Source organism: Tenrec ecaudatus, chromosome X (genome assembly GCF_050624435.1).
Source record: "Tenrec ecaudatus isolate mTenEca1 chromosome X, mTenEca1.hap1, whole genome shotgun sequence".
NCBI lineage: Eukaryota > Metazoa > Chordata > Mammalia > Afrosoricida > Tenrecidae > Tenrec > Tenrec ecaudatus.
In genome coordinates this window covers 89,589,512-89,612,396 of record NC_134548.1, presented here as the reverse complement: position 1 = coordinate 89,612,396, position 22,885 = coordinate 89,589,512, and the positions used below count along the sequence as shown (strand labels likewise).

General features: G+C 37.6%; 1 protein-coding gene across 1 annotated transcript in view; it reads left to right on the top strand.

The window, feature by feature from the left end:
• Positions 1-22,885, top strand: part of RPS6KA6 (ribosomal protein S6 kinase A6) — a 263,852-nt gene that overhangs the window by 78,373 nt on the left and 162,594 nt on the right. The window contains exons 3-5 of the mRNA XM_075538267.1: positions 12,656-12,772; positions 16,523-16,604; positions 21,846-21,926. Of these exons, the coding sequence (XP_075394382.1) occupies positions 12,656-12,772; positions 16,523-16,604; positions 21,846-21,926 (280 nt within the window). The remainder of the gene's footprint in view (positions 1-12,655; positions 12,773-16,522; positions 16,605-21,845; positions 21,927-22,885) is intronic.

The window sequence follows — 22,885 nt, the reverse complement described above, 5'->3', positions numbered from 1 at the left end:
AAACCATGCAGTGTTCCCTTGATCTTTTCAAACCACTGCCTCTTGGTCCATGTACAAATTCCTGATGACAACAGTGAAATGTGTTGGAATTCCTAATCTTCTCAATGTTATCCGTAGTTTTTTTATGGTCCACACAGTGAAATACCTCTGCAGAGTCAATAAAAAAACAGGACATTGGGCCTCTACTCAAGTACTCCCTCAATGCAAGAATACGTTCTTCTATTAAATTGACATTCTATGATGCTCACCTCTCCGACATAACCGCTGAAGTTAGGATGAACAATCAAATGTGGTGAAGAAATCTGATGGTGCCCAGCTATCAAAAGATATAGCGTCTGGGATCTTAAAGACTTGAAGGTAAACAAGCGGCCATCTGGCTCAGAAGTAACAAAGCCCACATGGAAGATGCACACCAGCCTGTGTGATCACGAGGTGGCTGAAGGGATCAGTTATCAGGTATCAAAGATCAAAAAATCATATCATTGTGTGCTTACCTCCCTCATATGACCGCTGAATACAAATGGGTACATAAGCAAATGTGGGGAATAAAGCTGATGGTGCCCGGCTTTCAAAAGATATAGCATCTGGGGTCTTAAAGGCTTGAAGGTACACAAGCGGCCATCTAGCTCAGAAGCAACAAAGCCCACATGGAAGAACCACACCAGCCAGTGCGATCACAAGGTGTCGAAGGGATCAGATATCAGACATCATCAGAACAAAAAAATCTTACCATAGTGAATGAGGTGGGGAATGCAGAGTGGAGACCCAAAGTCAATTTGTAGGCCACTGGACATCCCCTTACAGAAGGGTCTTGGGGAGGAGATGAGCCAGTCAGGGTGCGATGTAGCAACGATGAAAAATACTACTTTCCTCTAGTTCCTAAATGCCCCCCCCCCGGCCCACTATCAGGATCCGAATCCTACCTTGCAAGTCTGAAGTCTGGCTAGACCAGAGGATATACACTGGTACAGATGGGAACTGGAAAAACAGGGAATCCAGGGCAGATGATCCCCTCAGGACCAGTGGTGTGATTGGCGATAATGGGAGGGGATAGAGAGGGTGGGTTAGAAAGGGGGGGACTGATTTTAAGGATCTACATGTGACCTCCTCCCTGGAGGACAGAAAACAGAAAAGTGGGTGAAGGGAGATTGTCGGACAGGGCAAGATATGACAAAATAATTTATAAATTATCAAGGGTTAATGAGGGAGGGGGAGTGAGGAGGGAGGGGGAAAATTAGGAGCTGATGCCAGGGGCTTAAGTGGAGAGCAAATGTTTTGAGAATGATGAGGGCAATGAATGTACAAATGTCCTTTACATAATTGACGTATGTTTGGATTGTGATGAGGTGTATGAACCCCTACCTTAATAAAATGATTAAAAAATATAAGTCAACTTCATTCTGGTATCTCTGCTTGGAGCCAAGATCCATCTGATATCTGCAATGATGTCCATGTTCTTCTGAATCTGACTTAAACCTATGGCAGCTCCTTGTCAATGTTCTGCTCCAACCGATGTGGGATGATCTTCAGCAAAATTTTACTTGCATGTCAGCAATGGCATTGTCTATAATTTCAGCACTTGTTGGGTCATCTTTCTTTGTAATAGGTACAAATATGGGTCTTTTCCAGTTCGCCAAGTAGCTGTCTTCCAGATTTGCATACAGAGGTAAGCGAAGGCTTCCAGTGCTTCATCAGCTTGTTGAAACCTTTCAATTTGTATTCCATTAATTCATGGAGCCTTCTTTTAGGCTAATGCCTCCGTGCAGCTTGATCTTCTTCCTTTTACACTGTTGGTTCTTGCTCATATGCTACCTCCTGAAATTGTGGACTGTCAACTGCTTCTGTTTGGTACAGTGACTGTATATTCTATCCATTTTATTTTGATGCTTCCTGTATGTGCCATTCAATATTTTTCCCATAAAAATCTTCCAGTTTTGCAAGTTGTGGCCTGAATTTCTTCCTTGATTTCTTTCAGTTTAAGACAGGCTGAGTATGTTTTCCCCTTTTGCTTTTCTAATTCTAGGTCTTGCACATTTCCTTATATTTGAATTTACCCTCTCAAACTGCCCTTTGAATTTTTCTATTCAGCTCTTTTACTTCATCCTTGCTTCCATTTGCTTTAGGTACTGAGTCTCTTCTGATATATGCTTTGATCTTCTTTCTTTCCTCTCTTTTTGATGATCATTTGCTTTCTTAATGAATGATGATCTAGATACCTTCCCACAGCTCATTAGGTCTTTTGTCATTTGTGTTCAATGTGTCAAGTCTGTGCTTGAGATGCTCTCAAAATTCAGGTTCTTGTAGTCTTGTTTTAATTATTTTCAGCTCATCCTGAATATACATATGAGCAGTTGATGGTTGGTTCCTGCCCTGGTTTTAGCTGCTGTGATAGTGTTTTTCCAGTGTCTCTTTCCACTAATGTAATCAATTTGATTTTGTGGAGTCCATCTGGAGAAGTACATGTGTATAAGTGTCACCTTTTGTGTTATTGAAAAGTATTTGCTATGAACAAGTCATTGGTTTTTCAGGTTCTATCATGAGATCTCCAGCTTTGTTTCTGTCATCAAGTCCATATTTTCCAATTATTGTTCCTTTCTCTTTTCCCCAATTTTTTGCAATTGCCAATAATTATCAATGCATCTACATTGTATGTGTAATCAATTTCTGGCTGATATTGTTGGTAGACTTCTTCAATCTCTTCATCGTTAGATTTTGTGGTTGGTACATAAATATGACTAATAGTTGTATTGATTTGATTTGCTTGAAGATCCATAGATACAACCACATCACAGACAATATTGTATTTTATGATCGACTTAGCAATGTCCTTTTTGACAATCTAGTAGCCCTGTTGGTGTGGTGGTTATGAGTTGAACTGCGATCCGTATAGTCAGCAGTTTGAAACCACCAACAGCTCCATGGGAGAAAGAGTCTCGTAATCACACAAAGGGTCACTGTGAGTCAGAATAGACTTGATGGCAGTGAGCTTTTTTTTTCTTTTTTAGCAATGAATGCTACACCGTTTCCCTGGATTGTGTTATTCCTGGCATAGCAAAACATAATAGTCATCTGATTCAAAATGAACAAGACTGGTCCATTTCAGATAATTGTTAGGATAGTGATCTTTATGTGTTTCTGAAGGATTATCTGTCTTTCATGTATCAAATAATCTTACATAAACAAATGAGAATGTGCAAATCTAACATTAATGAGGTAAAACAAATAAATACCTTAATGTAAGGGGAGGAAATATTGAGTAACCAGAGGATATTTATGTGGCTTATCAGTGCCATACAACACCCTGGATTTATCCATGTGGCTTTTCTGAGAGGGACTCTTCAGTTACTTTGCAGATTAGCTTTGGGTCTCTATTGCATCCCTACCTCTTCACATTGAGTTGGTTGTGTATTTTTGAATAGCTGATACTTCTTCCCTCAACACCTCATGATCACACAGGCTGGTGTGTTTCTTCCATGTGGACTTTGTTGCTTCCCTGCTAGATGGCTGCTTGTTTAATTACAAGCCTTTAAAGACTTCAGACACTATACCTTTTGATAGCCGGGTACCATTAGCTTTATTTACCACATTTGCTTATGTACTCATTTTGTCTTCAGTGATCCTGTCAGGAAGGTATCACACAATGCCACATTGTTAGACCAAGCCATTCTTTTACTGAGGCAAGATTTAGGTAGAAGCCCAAAGTCCATCTGCTTCCTTGTTATATACATATTCATATACGTATACATATATGAACACGTACACATATACATACACATACATACATACACTTACACACACGCATATATATATTTCTCCTACCCAACCATTATGTTTACCCATTGTGTTAGTCTGGGTAGACTAGAGAAAAAATTCATAGAAACTCATATGTGTATAAGAGAGTTTTATATAAAGGGTAAATGTATATTAAGAAGGCATCTCAACCCAGTCCAGTCAAGCCCATAAGTCCTATATTAGCCCATATGTCCGATACCAATTTATAAAGTCCTCTTCAGACTCACAAAACACATGCAATGACACTGAATGCAGGGAGATCACAGGCCAGTGGGTAGAAAGTTTTTGGGTCCAGTGGCACTGTAAGCTTCTTAGTGCTGGCAGGGGTCTCTACGTAGATTCTCTGGCTTCAGAGGTCTGATTGCATCAGGGTAGGCCCATGTGGCTTCTCCAGCTCAAGGCACTAGCATAGTTACATGTGTCTTGTCAGCTGCCATGTCTCCCAGGGAGTGAGCTATGTGTGTGACTGTTTCTCACCTCCAAGGAGAAACTACTGCAGTTCCCAGAATTCTCAGGAGAAGGCCATGTCCACACAGAGGTCTCATTGGCTATCTCCAGATTACCTCGACACTCTTAATCCTCAAATTGACACCAGATTATGTAACTACCACACTTATCATTCCCATTTCATTAATTCAATTGTTCAAAGATGTCAAGAGAAGCTACATACTTCTTGCCATTAAATTTAGAACACTTATTATTCTCATGTACCCCTCATTGTTGGCTACCTCATCCCCTCTTCCTCTCTCCACCCATGCCCCCCAGGAACCATCAACCTAGTTTCTGTCTCAGTCAGTATGTCTATTCTGAATTTCATGTATAGATAAACACCAAAAACACATACAAATAATACCAAGGTTAACAAGAATGGTGACATAGAGCAGATACCGTATATACTCGTGTTTAAGTCCTACTGAATATCAGCTGAGGCACCTAAATTTACCACAAAACTGCATTACAAATGTGCTGAAAAACTCGATTTTTACACTAGTATATAGTAAATAACTATGTAAAAGAAAGAAAAGGACATCATCCCAACCCCCATTTCTTTCAGAGTTACCTATCTCGGGTCCCATTAGCCTAGCAACCTAAAATGAAAAAAAAATGTTTAAAGCTAGAACGAGTCTGCTTGGTTCATAAGTATAATACCCCACACCATATCCGCCATCCTTTCCAGATGCTTCCATTGAGAATAATTGTCTGTGCACCCTGCAGATGGGTCTCAGTTTCCCCCTTTCACCTACCTCTCCACCTCCAGATGAAACTATTATTGTTTAAGGCACTGGAACTCCACCTCTTTTCTCCCACAAAGCAACTGTTGGTTTCAAACTGCTGGTCTCTTAGTTAGCAGCCCAATGTGTAACCACTATGCCAACAGGGCTCCTTTTCCATATTGTGCTGGGCATTAAGAATTCACAGTTGAATGTGGTCATATGTACTTTCTAGAAGCTCACAGTCTTGTTGAGGAGAAAATCAAGATAAATTGTTAGGACATAGTGTTTCTATTATATGGTATTTACCTATTAGCTGTATCGGTCTTTTATTATCTCTTATTTTCATGGTAGGAACTTTTAAGATAATGCTGCTGAAAACATGATATATCATATTTTAACTATGATGGGAATACATGGAATTTTACTAAAGAGAAGGAACATGAAACACCTTTTACAATGGAAGGCTTACGTGTTGTCTTAGGATGGTTTCCCCTTTGATAACCAAGCAGTCAAAATAGCCAACAGACTGACACTCTTCATTGCCTGTTGATTCCAAAGTGACTGGGTGGCATTCTTAACTTCCAGTTTAGTGGAATCAGTATTGAGTCGCTACAGCAGATTATTCCTCCCTTTGGAAATAAGACCTTCAGATCCATAGAATATGGGGACTCAGAGACAGGTATCAAAATTTTTGAGTGGTTTATTAGGGGTAATAGTGAGTAGTGCCACTCCCATTTCCACCACTTGGCTTCTGAATCCATGATCCTGGCAATTGGAGAAATAGAAGATAGTTTAGAATATATGCATTTTCCTGGAGGATAGTACCCAGCCCTATAAGTTAATGCTTTTAGTTTATTGCTTGCTTCTGTATGGAAAGTTGTAATGGCTTTCCCTTGACTTTCCATACTGTGGAGCAATGATATACTTAATGTTGCTCTTCTCTGGGTTTTGATATTGCCATAATATTTTTAGCTCCCACCAAATGACCAGTATTTCCTCTTTTCCTGGTGCTTCTGAGTAGCTGAAGATGCTTGACAGGATTATATGCCTCAGTTGTGAGTCATTTTTAATATAATTAATTGTGATTGTAAGAAGTTGATCTCACCTTCCCCACATAAATGCTGAAGACAAATGTGTGCATAAGTAAGTGTGGTGAAGAAGGCTGATGGTGCCCGGCTATTGAGCGATATAGCATCTGGGGACTTAAAGTCTTGAAAACAACAAGCGGCCAGGAGTAACAAAGCCCACATGGAAGCAGCATACCAACATGTGTGATCATGAAGGGCTGAGGGAACCAGGTTTCAAGAAACAAAGGCGGGGGAAAAATCATGTGAATGAGGGGAGTGTGTGATGGGGACCCAATGCCCCTCTGTAGACAGCTGGACATCCCTTGCAGTGGGGTAGTGGGGAGGAGATTTGTCACTCAGGGTTCACTGTAGCAACAATGAAACTCAAAACCTTCCTCTAATTCTTGAACGCTCTCTCCCCCCCCCAATTATCATGATTCCAATTCTACCTTGCAGACCTGGTTAGACCAGAGGAGGCACAGCGGTGCAGTTGGGATCTGTAAACACAGGGAATCTAGGACAGATGCATCCCTCAGGACCAGTGCTGAGTGGCGACACCAGGAAGGAAGGGGGTGTGGAAAGGGGGAACTGATCTCAGGGATCTACATGTAACCTCTTTTCTGGGGGATGGGCAACAAGAAAGTGGGTGAGGGGAGACGCCGGGCAGTGTAAGATAGGATAGAGTAATAATTTGTAAGTTATTAAGGGTTCGTGAGAGAGGGAGGAAGGAGTGGGGAGGGAGGGGGAAGGAAAAAAGGAAAACGAGCTGATTCCAGGAACCCAAGTGGAAGGCGAATTTTGAGAATAATAACGGCAACGAATGTATAAGGGTGCTTTACTCAATTGATGTATGTATGGATTGTGATAAGAATTGTATGAGCCCCAATAAAATAATTTATAAAAAAAACAAAACCTTTATCTCTAACATGAAGTGTTCAATGTTGACATCTTGCTGGGTATAATGTGAGCCATCTTAGAAAAAGGAGGAGAGATCTCACTACCATCAAATTAACAAACAAGCCAAGGAGTGAGATATGTCCATTAGACCCAGAAATCCCTGCATGCTCAACCTCCTAGATCCAGGAGAGAGAAAGTTTTATGCCAAAGAAGCAACTGAGCCAGAGCATGAGACGGAGTGGTGGGGTTACTGTCCCATGGAGAAAATAAAGCTGAGCTTTCAGTTCAGAGGCGCATTTGAGGAGTAGGGTGTTTCCAGACAGTAGAAACCTAGATTTTCGGAACCATTTGCTAAAGCAGAGTCCCTTTGGGCTAGGGCTTATAATGATTGGTGCCCATCAGGCATTTATCAGCAGCACCAAAAGAAATTTTCAACCGTGCCCAAGCAAGGCTAGAGACCAAGGGGCCTAGTGGCTGACATACTGGGGACCAGAGAGGTCACCTGTGGCCATGGCTGAGAAGAGACTGTCCTGACCAAAGAAGTGTATCTTGAGCATTCATTACTGATCTTGCTAACTTTACCTATAAAACCCATGATTATGAATATTGTCTGTGAGTTTTGTGTGGTTATTGACATGCATTACCCTATATACACAAGTATAAACCAAGTCTTTTCAGCACATTTTTAATGCTGAAAACACCCCCTATTTTTTTGTGGTAAAATTAGGTGACTTGGCTTATACTTGAGTATATATGGTATCAAAGCCTGCTGAGAAGTAGAGTGCTGTGGGAAGGACATTTGACGTCACAGATGGCAAAGAAGTTTGGAGGGTGCAGACATGTTCTTAGAGCAACCTGTTAGGAATCAGCTTGAGGCTGATGAGTTTGATTCTCCTTCCTCCTTGGGAAGTCGGAGGAGGTCAACTCTACATCCTTTTTGCACCTACCATACTAGTCCTTACTTTTCTATATGTCAGAGATCCACTGTGGAGATTCTGCCCGTTGTACATGTCTATGCCAGTTATGCATTCAGGAATTGAAGAATTCATTACAGAATGGATGCAGAGAGCCACTGGACCCTGTGCCAGATAAGCTTGAGTTAAGAGTGCACCAATAACCTGAGCTCTATAGACCCCCAGTGATTGGTGGGCCATAGCAACATCTTGAGTCTCCTGGAATTCAGAGCCTGTGTTCTGTAATCCCTGAAAAGTCTGATTATTTCCTTTTTCCCAGTGATTGCTCTTATAAAAGTCCTTAGAGTCCTTTGGAGAAGTTTGGGAAGAAGAGTTACAGTATCACATTTGGCCATGTGAGTTGTCTTAATATCTCTATTTTACGTCTCTACTTGATCTCTTTGGGTTCCAATATCCATTACAGTGACTACACAGCAACCCACAGACAAAACTAATGATTAAAGGATTTATTAAGGAAGTTATGCCAGTGAGAAATGCTCAGGGTAGTTTACCAGGACATGCTACAAAGTTTCAGGTCTTCTTATTAATGCCTATAGGCATTGCCACTCTGCTGTATGTCTCAGTCTGAGGGCATTCAATTCCACCTCAGTGGATCAACAAACCTAGCTCCTGAATTAGATGCTCAGAGGCACCAGTAAGCCTCAGCTTCACTTACATAATTCAGTAAGCCCTCGGTTCTGAATTAAGTGCCTAAAGGCACCCTTCTTTAGTAAACTTTAGCCCAAAGGCACTCAACTCCACTTCTGTGGTTCAGCAAGTCCAACTTCTCCAATTAAGTGTCAAGACATACCCCACCCAACCAGCCAGCTAGCCTCCTGTACAAAAGCACTCATCCTTATTTACTCCGTGGGTTGGGAAGTTCACCACTCTGTTCTGTGCTCTGGTTCCCGGTTCTGTTGCTGTTTCTCTGATGGATGGTATACCTGGATTGAGGAGGGTTTCTGCGCAGGGATCTCATGTCCAGAGGGCTCCTTCCACACATTGCTCTTGCTGGTAATGAGATCCCTCCTCCTGCGTTTGAGGGCTCACAATATATTTTAGGATATCACTCCAGGGAATCCTGTTTGTAATTAAAGGGTAATCTTATCAGAATCTTTCCCCACCATCTTTCCAGACCCAGGTAGGGAAAGACCACTTGATGGGAGTTAGACTTTGGCTAAAATAGGGTCCAGCCTCCCCTTCAATATCCAGAGGTTGTGAGCTCTTAAACTGGCTCAAGTATGGGATTGATTAAAGTGCCACAGCTCGCTTTCTCTCTCTCTCCACATTAAACTACCATTCACTTAGAATTTTTCTATTTTTACTGATAATTTTTTACAGATCATAAGTCCATATAAATCCAGTTATTTTTGATTGCTGCTTTGACTTCTATCCCTTATATTTGATAAAACTGGAGTGCAATTCTTTCTTAGGATGTAATAAAAAATTAACTTCAATAATGATCCATGTTTATAATGATGATCTTAAGCATGGCAGGAACTGATGTGCCTTTTTATACATCAGAATAGTATATTGTGTTCAGTATAGAAAAACAAATTTACAGGGGATCTTAACCACTCATATAACATACTTCTTTTTGTGAATGTGAAAAAATTTGAGAATGACTTCTGATTTGTCCAAGGCGTAGAAAGGACAGAGCTAGGAGCAAAAGAAAGACTGATTCCACTGGTGGGAATTTTTTAATAATGGGATTTTGGCATACATCTTTCCTACTGCAAAGGTACATACACATATATCATGATTAAATATAATTTCAAAATGCCAGCTACAAATCATGCATTTTTATTAAAAGTGGTTCTTAATATTAAAAAGAGCTCCTTCTAAATGGTACAGCTTATTTTCATAACATTTAAATATTTCTTTTATGACTGCTTAAAAATTTGGTCACTAGATAGTTTGATGAGTTAAAAAAATTCATTGAAATACTTTCACCGGTCCCCCCCATCAATCACTGAATAACTTAATAGGGTTCCTGTTATGCAAAGCTAAAATTCCCCAGCCTAGTTTACCTCTTCCAGCTCTACTGTGCTTACCTAAGGACTCGAATTAAATCTCACAGGAGCATAGTTATCAACTGAAGAGAGTAATGCATCAAGGATCAGAAAACTCTCTGGGTGACTTCTTTTTAGTGCTTAAAAGAGGTTCTTAAAAGGGGGGAGAGGTGATGTAAAGGGGTGGGGGAGATAAGAAGGATATGGCATCTCATTGAAACCTAGCTCCAATTTAAGCACAATTACTTTTTACATCATGGCCCTGCTCGATACTCACCTTGAAATAATCACTGAAGGATAAGGATGCTACAGCAAAGTGTGGTAAAGAAAGTAGATGGTGCCTGGCTATTAATCTGAATTGTGTCTGGGGTCTTAAAGGCTTGTATTCAAACAAGTAGCCATCCTAAGTGAGGAATCAACTAAGTCCACGTAGAAGAAGCACACCAGTTTCTGTGATACAAAGATGACAATTACAAAATTCAAATATGGTGAAGAGAATAGTGTTGAGCAAAAAGTATGAACGCCCAATTTGTAAAAGGCTTTGGAGGACAGTGGAAACTCCCAAACCCATCTGCGGAGTATCTAGTCAGACCCAGCTGCTGACAGATCTGCTGTAGCCAAACGCAAGTGTCTTGAATAGCCTTCCCGTCAGATGTACTTTCGTAATCTTGATAATGCTGGAATGAACTCAATACTTGGCCAGTTGACTTCCCTATATACACGATCGATCTGAATTTGTTCTGGGTGCAAGTATATCCGAGATGTTCCATAACAGAAATTTCTTCCCTGTCTTCTTGAATGTCAATGGGGGGGTCTTCTCCCTCTCACGGATTATTTGTAGTTTTGTCTTTATACTAATATTATCTTATCCGTATCACAGTGTGATTTGTTTTTTTTTTTGTTTTGTTTTCTGATGGGTTTCCCAGCTGTGAATCACAGGAGAAATGCATGTATAATGATGACTGATACAAAGTGTTATAAGGAGTGCAGGGGCGAGGGATAGACAGGCGAGGGGAGGGAATGGGCATTTCTGGAGTAAAAAAGGCAAGAGTGGGGAGGGAGCACTAGAACTGGTTTTGATTGCACAACTCATTTTAATGGCGATTAAACCATGGGGCAGGGAATGCTCTAAGCTCTATGTGGTGCTGATTGTGCAGTTTCCCATGACATGATTTAACAATTGAACTATTCAATTGCATGATATGTAAATTATATGCTAATTAAACTTTTGGGGAAAAGAAGAGGTTCTCTTTGATTCCACCCCCTGTTGAGAACATGCATTTTTACCTATAGTATACTGAATTTATATTTTATCACTATGTCTAGGTGATTCTTATAGATCCCCAAGTGATTCTTGGTGTACTGTATCTGAAGTAGAAGTATAAATGCTCAATAGGGTGTCAAGCCAGAATGGACTTGTTAGAAGCCCTACTTCCTTTATGACCAATGCAGGTTGCAGAAAATCTGGCATATAATTTATATAGATTTTCAGGAACATTAGGACACTGACCTGTAAACATTTGTTAGTTTTCCTTTTGTGGTCCATATCAAATCTTTGTCATTAATATGGTGAATTGGATATTTAAATAATTTTATATGATTAATAGGGCTTGGTGAAATACTTTTTAAAAAGAGCTATTGGGGTTCATATTTTTGCATGTCTTATAATATACAAGGTATTATGTAACTTCCTTTTTATCTACTTCAAACTCACAATCCAATGTTGCTCTTGCCACTTAGTTGTTAACATCTTTTTTTCTATTGCTACATAGTTGAAATGCTAAAGGTTTCATATGTTTCTATTTAAATGAAATTATGTAGTAGGGAAAATGGTGGTAGAAAATGGGAAGTAAGTATATTCTTAACTAATAAAAACTGTATTTTTCTATCTTGAGGGAATTAGGTGTTATATGATTTCCGGTATAGTAATACCTTAGTTTCCAGCAGCTCCAAGCTTGAACTTTCTACTACTCAGACAACAAAGTTCGCAAAAAAACCTGCTTGGTGTTCAGAACACTGCTTGATAGTTGAACCGAAAATCCGACCTGAAAAAACTTTTTATCAGCCAAGTGTGAGTCATGAATTAAGTCTCACTGCAAACAGAACTGACATGGCATTTCATTCTGAGCACTGCTCTTGCTCCCATTGTATTATTGTGTTAAAACATTCACCATTGTGTTTGTATGCACATTGTTTGTGTAAAATGTCATAGCCCTGGTGCCACAGAGTGTTAGTGATACCAGCAGTAAAGCTAAGAGGAAAACAGAGCAACGACAGAGTTACAGAAAGACATTTCTAAATTTATATCAAGTCGCTGCTTCTCTGATTTTGGAAGCTAAATGCAACATGGCTAAGTGTACGTTACCAGCATTTTGAAATATGTGCTTACAGTGGTTACGTGAGAAACAACTCGATAAAGATAGTGTATCCAAGACAGGCATGTGCAAGGAGGCTAAAAGCTTCCATAGTGATTTAAAGTCTTGGGAAAATGAATTTATAAGTGTAACTTTTAGGCCTCATCACCAACTACTTGGTTTCTGTTCTTTCTTAAGGGAAAATATGTTCAGGTCTCAAACTTTTCAGTGTTTGAACATGAATTTGGAACAAATTAAGTTCAACAATCAAGGCATCACTGTGTTGTGGGGAACTTTGTGGGGTAAATTAGTCTCTCCAGCTAAATGGGGCTAATCTTTAGCTATTGCTTGGATTTCTTTTAACAGGATGAAGGAGTTTTAAAGGAAATCCCTATTACTCATCATGTTAAAGAAGGATACGAGAAGGCAGATCCTACACAGTTTGAATTGCTCAAGGTTCTTGGTCAGGGATCATTTGGAAAGGTATGAGTGACCTGTCTTCCCCAATGTTTTCTCTGGTAACCACTTAGGAAAACATTGCCCATGTACAAAGAATTCTGATAAATGTGCCATTTCCATATTTCTCAAAATGATGCTCACAAATGTCATTTTCATTTTATGTCTTTTGTTTCTCTTATGCTTCCATTTCCATTTCATCATATTTTTCTATAATCGGGAATCCTAGTGCTACAGAGGATTAAGTAAGTTTGGTGGTTCAGACTCATCAGCTTCTCTACAGAAGAAAGCTGACAGTCTACTTCTGTGATGATTTGTAGCCTTGAAACCCATATGGAACATTTCTACTCTATCCAGTAGGATCACTATGAGTTAGAATCAACTCCAGAGTCGTGGGTTTGTTTTTGGTTTTTGGTAATAATCAAGGTTACCCAATCCCCTAGATTTGCTAATTTCATTATAGAACAAAATATAGCATGCTGTTTTTTAGCTGACGAAATCAAGATAGTTTACATTTTAGAGACAATGTTTTTCCTCATCCCTGTGTATACATGCTGGCTTAAACACAACTTGATCTTTCCTGATGACTTAATCTGCATTCCTTATGTTTATCATAGAAGTCAGAATTTATGTGTCCTTTTATCTGTCATCTGTTAAAGTAGTGTATGTGCAAAGTGTGACAAGACTTGGTAGTAGAGGATATTTTAATTGTGTGAAATTCTGCCTTCAAGGATCCCAAATTTCAAGGCAGAAGGACAAACGGAGGGATATTGATTGCCTTGGGTAAATCTGCTGCTAGGATATCTTTTAAGTATTGAAAAGCAAGGACATTACTTTGAGGAGTAAGGTGTACCTGACCCAAGCCAGGGTATTTGCAATCATTTCCTATGCATGTGAAAGTTGGATATTGCATAAGGAAGAACAAAGCAGAATCAATTCATTTTAATTATGGTGCTGAAGAAGAATCTTGAAAGTACCAAGAAACAAACAAATCTATCTTGGAAGAAGTATATCCAGAATGCTCTCCAGAGGCAAGGATGATGAGACTTTTGTCTCATGTGCTTTAGACATGTTGTCCGGAGAAATCAGTCCCTGGGTAATTACATCATGTTTGTTAAAGTAGGGGAACAGTGAAAAAGAAAAAGACTCTACAAAATGGATTGACAAAGTGGGGCAACAATGGGCTAATAACATAAAAAACAATTGTGAGATTGTACATTGGGTCGCTATGATTCAGAACTGACTCAATGGCACCTAACAACTCTGGGATTTCTGATTAACTGCTTAATGACATGGTTCTTAGGAAAGAACTAGGCAAATCTTGTTCCTGACTTGTGTACCTAATATCTCAGATGTGAATATTATAACATATACACCCAACATACATGAAATGAACATTTAGGGAAACAAACCAGCAAGCACAAAAATTGAAGAGGAGAAAGGCAAAAAGAAACAATTTAAGGATGACTGGATTTTATGTTCAAAAGATACAAGTAAAGGAATTGAGCAGAATAGTGATTATTTGTAGTGTTCAGGAATATTTTAAAACAAAATCATTTGTTTACAGCATTGGTGAATATAAAGTATATATTTTAAACCAATTTGATACCTAGGTGTTACAAAATATAACGTGAAGTATAGAGAAAAAATTCAAGAAATAAAACACTAAGATGGAATGTGACTTGGCAGTGAGGTTGTAGAGGGGATTTATGAAGACAAGAAGATAGAACATGAACAGTTGTACTAGAGAGAGCAAAACTAGAGGAGACTGTTAATAGACTGAGGAGAAATACTATTAATTATTGACTTGTAGAGTTCACCCATGTATTTAGCAAACCTTTATTTTAAGTTCAACAACTATGATATTTTGTTAACTATTGTCTGATATATAGTTATTTTATGGTGTTCATTTTAGAAGAACAGAGCTATAGTTCTTTTACATTGAAAATGCTTAAATGTTTGACTTACATAATAAAATCTCATCAGGGAAAAATTTCATGTCATTGCAAGTAATTGCTTTGTTATATTATATTGTAAATTAAAGAATGCAGACTGATTCAGGGGATGGTTAGAGAGATTGAAAACTCACTGCCTTCAGAAGTGTGTAGATATAGATGGAGGCTATGTAGAGAAATAATTTGTCAAGAAAAAGATCACATTTTGATATTTTTTGCCTACTCAAAGTTTCTGTGATTTTATAATAATGCTTTTAGACATCATCTCATGTATGTTTATGTCTTAGCATTTCCTACAGTTGGTTTTTCCTCTTCAGTCATGGTTTAAGGTTGTGTGATGTTTTCAGTTCACTTCAACAAATACTTATTGAGTACCTTTTTAATTGACAAATATAAAAAGTCTAGAAATTTTGTAATTAAGCATTACTTCCCAGAGTTGAATTAGCACACTTTATCTAACCCTAACCCTATGAATTAGCACATTTGAAAAGAAACCTATTAGGATGAAATTTTGTTGTTACTACGCCCATAGTTTGCAGCAATTTGCAGTTGATTGTATGGAAAGGGTAGGGTAAGGGAGATTAGGATTTCTAATGCGAGGAAAGGTAAAGTGTCATGAAGGAACTGCTGGTGTCAGAATAGGATAAAGACAGTTGGAGGGTTGAAGCATATTTGACCTTTGCCTTACAGAAATCTTCCGTGGACATATGTGAAGTTGGATTCTCCTTTCTTTTTTTTGTAGCCAGAGCAGGTCTGAAGTGACATCCACACAATTGAAAAATAAATCATTACTCTTTTAGACTGTATACAATGGCTTCTTTTATAAAAAGCAACATCACGAATAATGTAGGCACTTACTTTATATACTCAGGTATAAGCCAAGTTTTTCAGCATATTTTAATGCAGTTTTTGTGGTAAAATTAGGTGCTTCAGCTGATAATCGGGTCAGTTTACACTCGGGTATATATGGTAATTGAATTTTAATTTTTAACACATAATTAGAAATGTTAGCGCTTGGGATGGCAGGATGAAGTAGCAAATTAGTGGTAGTAACTTTTTAAATGAGACAGCCCTTTCCTAATATATAAAAACGAATCTTATAATTTCTTATAAAAACTAATTATCACTTATTGTTTTAGTGGTTGAGAATTTTAAGACTGTAACTTTTAATGAGACATGGTCTTATTTAAGCTTGCTTGATAACTATAAAGTTTAACTTTCATTTGTTAATTGAGATAATGTACCATCTCAATTATTTTAACTCCAGAGATAAAAATTGCTTTGATTTCTTATTGAAAATATAATGTTTGGTAACTGCTAAAACAAATCAATAAGGACATAGTAATGAAGAAAAGAAACTAACAGTGATAGCATTTGTTTGCTCTTATCAAGGTAACAAAAAAGGGCTTGAGTCTTAAAAATAGTTTCTAATTAAAAGTAGTATGCTGGTGTTACAACACTATTTCTGTATCGTCTATTTAAGTTTTTTGCTCAATAATATGTGTGCTGAGTGTGCTTTACTAAATGATCAAAATAGGAAAATATTTAAAAATTGTGTAATGTAATTTATAGAAGAGTGTATGTTTTTTATGAAACTAGAGGAAATATAAGGATATGAGTATTTTTATAGTAATATGTACAAGGGTGCTTCTATAAGTTCAGAGAAATGTAAATAAAAGATAATGAAATTAAGAAGGCCTATAATAATTCATGGGGAAATTTATTTATTTTGAATCCCATTTTTTCCATAAGCTTTTTGAAGCACCCTCTTTTATAGTAACAATGGTTTGAACTTTGCATGTAACTTTTTCTTCTCCATTAGGTTTTTCTTGTTAGGAAGAAGACTGGTCCTGATGCTGGGCAGCTGTATGCAATGAAGGTGTTGAAAAAAGCTTCTTTAAAAGGTAGAAATTTAGAAATCCATAAGAATAGAATTTGGTATAGCTTATTTTATGTTGGGTGTTGCTTGAATAAGATGGAATATATTTAATTTCTTTTTCACATAACAATTCTTACAGTTTTTAGCCAGTTTGATATTGCCACATGCCCTAATTTAGTGAAATTTTACCTTGGCTTAAAAAAAAACTTAAATAGTAGAAAAGGTGACACATTTAATTTAGTTTAAAATGAACTTAATTTTGTTAAGCTGCATTATTTTCTTCCATGTTTTTTTCTGTTATATCTCTAGCTTTATTACTTACTGAGAGATTGTTAAGGGGCTTCAAAAATTCATGGAGAAATGTAAGTAAAATATATGGGATTTTCCCATGAACTTTTTGAAGCCCTTTTGTGCAACTACCACAGGCATTGCCTTTTATGTTGTGATTGCAATCCTACTATGTTTAATTATTGGAGCCTTAGTTGCATAATAAATAAGCTCTCAAATGTTAATCAAAAGGTTGGTGATTCAAACCTATCACAAGCTCTGTGGGTGAAAGATGGAATAATCTGCTTCTGTAAATATATATAGCCTTATAGCATCTGGGGTCTTAAAGGCTTGAAGGTAAACAAGCGGCCATCTTGCTTAAAAGCAGCAAAGCCCAAATGGAAGAAGCACACCAGCCTGTGTGGTCATGAGGTGCCGAAGGAATCAGTATTAGGCATCAAAGAACAAAAAATCATATTATTATGTGCTCACCTCCCCGATATGATCGCTGAAGACAAATGGGTGCATAAGCAAATGTGGTGAAGAAAGATGATTGTGCCTGGCTATCAGAAGATATAGCATCTGGGGTCTTACAGGCTTGAAGGTAAACAAGTAGCCATCTAGCTCAGAAGCAATAAAGGCCACATGGAAGAAGGACACGCGCGTGTGTGATCACAAGGTGTCAAAGGGATCAGGTATCGGGCATCATCAGAACAAAAAATCATATCATTGTGAATAAAGTGGAGTGTGGAGTGGAGACCCAAAGCCCATCTGTAGGCAACTGGACATCTCCTTACAGATGGGTCACGGGGAGGAGACGAGCCAGTCAGGGTGCAGTGTAGTAACAATGAAATGTACAACTTTCCTCTAGTTCCTAAATGCACCACCCCTCACTATCATGATCCCAATTCTAACTTACAAATTTGGCTAGAACGGGATGTACATTGGTACAGATAGGAACTGGAAACATAGGGAATCCAGTGGTGAGGGTGGCGATGCCGGGAGGCTGGGGTGGAAAGGGGGAACCGATTACAAGGATCTGCATATAACCTTCTCCCTGGGGGACAGACAACAGAAAAGTGGGTGAAGGAAGACATCAGACAGTATAAGATATGACAAAATAATAATTCATAAATTATTATAATGGGTTCATAGGAAGGGGGCACGGGGAGGGAGGGGGAAAATGAGGAGCTGATGCCAGGGGCTTATGTGGCGAGTAAATGTTTTGAGAATGATGAGAGCACATCTACAATTGTTCTTTACGCAATGGATGGACGTATGGATTGTGATAAGTGCTGTATGTGCCCCTAATAAAATGATTATAAAAACCCAAACAAATAAAACAAAACTTTAGAAAGGCAGAAGATCTTTGGAGGCAACATGAAAGGGACAGTACAAAAAATTAAACAAGGAGATCTGAAAACCAAGCTAGGCCTTTTTCTGTATAAGCTGTTTAAAATTGTTATTTGTTTTTACAATAAAAACAAAAGCACTATAGTGTCTTGGAACTGTATCTGTATGTGGCAGTTTCTCTTATGTCCTTTAAGGTTGCAGTGAGTTGTAATATCTGTTGGCTCTGGATTTTATGTTTAGTGTATGGAGCCCTGGTTGTGTTAACACTTATGTTCTTGCTACTAACTGAAAAGTTGGAGGTTCAACCTACCCAACAGCTCTATGGGAGAAAGACCTGGTGATCTGTTCTTATAAAGGTTGTTGTGTTGTTGCTAGCTTCTGTCGAATCAGCTCATAATAACCCTATGTACAGCGTAGTAAACGCTGGTTCTACACCATTCTCACAATTGTTTTGTTTGAGCCCATTGTTGATGTCATTGTGTCAGTCTGTCTAATTTAGAGTCTTCATTTTTGCTGACCCTGCCTTTACCAAGCATGCAGTTAGTTCTTCTGCAGTGACTGGTCTCTTCTGATAATGTGAACAAATTACAAGGGACAAAATCTTGCTATCCTTACTTCCATCAAGCAATTGGCTGGACTTCTTTCAAAAAAGATTTCTTTCTTCTTCTGACAGCCCATGGTACACTGGTTGTTCTTCACAAACACTGTAATTCAAGTGTATTAACTTTTCTGATGTACTTCATTGTTCAGCTTTCACATGCATATGAAGCTGTTCAAAATGCCATGGTTTGGGTCATGTGGTCTTAGTCCTTAAGGTGACATATTTATTCTTTAACATGACTTTTGCAGGAGATTTCCCAATATGTAGTTATATTTCTTGATTGCTGCTTCCTTGAACATTTATTGTAGATTAAAATAAAATAAAATTCTTGACACCGTCAGTTTTTTCTCCCTTTATCATGATGCATATCAGTCCTGTTGTAAGAATTTTTTTCTTTTTTTATGTGAGAAGCAATCCATACTGAAGTCTACCATATTTGATCTTCACTAATCAGTTACTTAAATTCTCTTTGCTTTCAACATGCAAAGTTGTACCATCTACATATCACAAGTCATTCATGGAGCTTTCTTCCAATCTTAATATATTCCAGCTTCTTGGGTTATTTATTCACCATGCAAATTCCATATGTTTGGTGAAAGGATACAACCCTGATGCACATCTTTCCTAATTTTAAACCATTCAATATTACCTTGTTATCTTCAGATGACCTCATTTGGGGCTATGCACAGATTCTGAATGAGCATAATGAAGTGTCCTGGTATTACCATTCTTTGCAATATTATTCATACTTTGTTATGATTCCCATTGTTGAATGCCTTGGAATGGTCAATAAAACATAAGTGTACATCTTTCCAGTATTTTATTTTCAGCCTTGACACATCTGACTAAAGCAGTGATATCATTCATTCCATATCCTATTTTATATCTCACTTGCATTCTGTCAGCTGATGATACACTTCTGCAACTCTTTCTGAACTATCTTCAGCAAAATTTTTCTTTCATGTGATAGTAATGATACTGTGTGAAAATCTGTTATTTTTGTTGTGTGAGTTGCCTTTCTTTGGAATGGGCATAAATATGTATTTTTTCAGTTGATTGGTCTCGTCTTTTATATTTCTCAGAAAAAAGAGTAAGCACTTCCAGTACTACACCAATTTGTTGAAATTATTGGTATTTAATCATTTCCTGGAGCCTTATTTTCCACAAGTACTTTCAGGATATCTTGGATGTCTTCCTCCAGTACCATCAGTTAATGATTTTATGCTACCTCTTGAAGTGGTTGAATACTTATCCATTCATTTTGGTCATCGAGTAAATATTTCTTTGATCTCTTTTGGATACTTCTGCTGTCATTGAATGTTTTGCTCATACAATCCTTCAGTATTCAAATCAAAGCTTAAATTGTTTCTTTGTTGTTGTTGATTTTAGCTTTAGAAATGCTGAGAATATTCTTCCCCTTGGTTTTCTCAGGTTTTTCCATATTTTATTATAATACTTTACTTTTTTCTTCTTGAGCTTCCCTTTGAAATTGTCTATCCGGGTCTTCTGCTTCATCATTTCTTCCATTCACTGTAGCTACTTTACATTAAAGAAAAAGTTTCATTCTCTTCTGACATCCATTTTTGGGGTTTCTTTCTTTGTTGTCTTCTTAATCACCTTTTGCTTTCTTTATGATGATTTCTTGAAGACTTTACCTCATCCCATCTTCGATGGTCAATATGACAATTATATTTATGAGATGGTCTCTAAATTCACATGAAATAAACTCAGTATAGTGTTTTGGCTTTTTCAGAATTGATTTATTTTCTTTAGCTTCAACCTGGACCTGTAAATGAACAATTAATGGTTAGTTCCTTCTCCTGTTATAGCTAATGATATTGGGCTCCTCTATAGTCTTTCCATAGATGCAGTCAATTTAATTCTTGTGTAGAAAATCCAACTTTGCAGTTCTGTATAATGTAGAGTCCCTACCAATTGTGATTAGCCTGATAACACTCAGCAACAACATGATCAATTTTAATCTGTAATCTCATTTGAACAATGCAAAAAAAATACATAATTCATTCAAATTAGGCAAATATCTATTTTGGTACTTGAATATATCTCTAAAGGTAAATTATTACATATGAACTTAATTTGTTAACTTTTCCCCCCAGTACTTTCATTGACATATAATTTATATATCATACAATACAATAGTTCAATCATTCAATCATAACAAGGAGAATTGTACAATCATCACTACATCAATTTTAGTGGATCCCTCCCCCATGGTTAAATTGCCTTTAAAATGAGTTGTGCAATCACAATCCATTCTAGTGTTCCCTCCCCACTCCTAGCTTCATTATTTACTTGCAAAATTCCATCTTCCTTCATAATACCCACCACCCTACCCATGGTTTGGCTATATCCCCTTGTGTAAATTATTATCATTTTGCATCCACTCCTTCTGGGTTTCACAACTTGGACACCCAACAGAAAACAATAAACGTAAACTCTCGCTAAGGTGGTAAGGTCAAAGCATAAACAGTGAACAGAAAGAAATACAAATGCGTAAGATGGAAAAGACCCCCAACAACATTCGACCAACCAGAGAAGAAATTTCTGTCATGGAATCAGGAAGAGATACTTGCACCCTGAACAGATTCAGGGTGGTTAACTGGCCAAGTATGAGTTCGATTCAGCAAAATCAAGATTACAGTGGTTTCAGCCTGATAATAAGGCTGTTCAATACTCTCGTCTGTGTGGCTTGGTCTGACTAGATACTCTGCACATGGGTTTTGGGCTCCCACCGTCCTCCTGAGCCCTCCACAAATGGGGTGTTCATAATTTTTGCTTTGATGCTTTTCTCCTCACCATATTCAAGTTTTGGAATTGTCATCTTTGGATTGCACAAGCTTGTATGCTTCTTCCATGTGGACTTAGTTGTAATTTGATGACTTTTGAGCATATATTAATATCAAGGAATGCATATACTCCAAATTTGGACATTTATGATTTTGTAGTGTATATTATTTTGTCTTTGTTAAATTACTAAAGATAACATTTAAAAATAATTTAAAGCCTTCTTTGTGTGATTTTTAGTTCGAGACAGAGTTCGGACAAAGATGGAGAGGGATATACTGGTGGAAGTACATCATCCATTTATTGTAAAATTGCACTATGGTACGTATTGTTTTTTAATTTTTGGAATTCCAATTTAAGATTTCCTTACAAGCAATAATATAAAAAAGCATAAATACATGGATTCAATATATTTAATTTTGTAAAGGTATCTATCTGAAATAAAGATCAATTTAGTTTTTAGTTACAGTTGCTTTCTTTTTCCTTAGTAGCCTAAGTTTGCTAAAGCAGTATGACAGTACTTGTCTTCTTTTTTTCTGATTTTAATTTTTAACATTTTTGTTGGTGTGTAATTCACATACCATAAAATTCGATAATTCAGTCATATGAAAAGAGTTATACTATCATCACCACAATTTTAGAATATTTTCTTTCTTGGCACTCACTGTTATTGATTCTCCATTTTCCTCCAACCTCTCTTGCCTGACCCCCAAGAAACTATTAGTTCAGATACTGCCTCTGTAGTTTTACCCACCTTAAATTTCATATACAAACATACAAAAACTCAAAACTTAACAATAATAACAAAGCAAAGCAGAGAAAATCCTCAGTAAATGCAGAAAATATTAAAAATTAGAACAAATTAAAAATGGTCCAAAGGGAGATCAAATGATAAAGTGTTAAATTTAAGTGAACTGTATCTGCAAGAGTCTGCTTTTAAATGCACTCTGCATAATAGCAAAGCTATTGACATCCCTGCTCTGTGGTCAGAGGGGATTCACCAGTGGCTTGATCCATGTGGGGATCTTTCAAAAGGATTTTGGGTTTCCATTGTTATCCATCACCTTCTGCAAACCATTTGAGCTCTGATACCATTCTACCCTTCGGATTTGGATTTATGATCTATAATCCTTAGATCACATAGACTGGTGTGCTTCTTCCATGTAGACTTAGTTGAAATTTCACTTAGGTGGCTGCTTGTGTCTTTCATATCCCAGATGCTATTCTTTCTGATAGCCAGGCACCATCTAGTTTCTTTACCACAATTTGTTATAGCATCC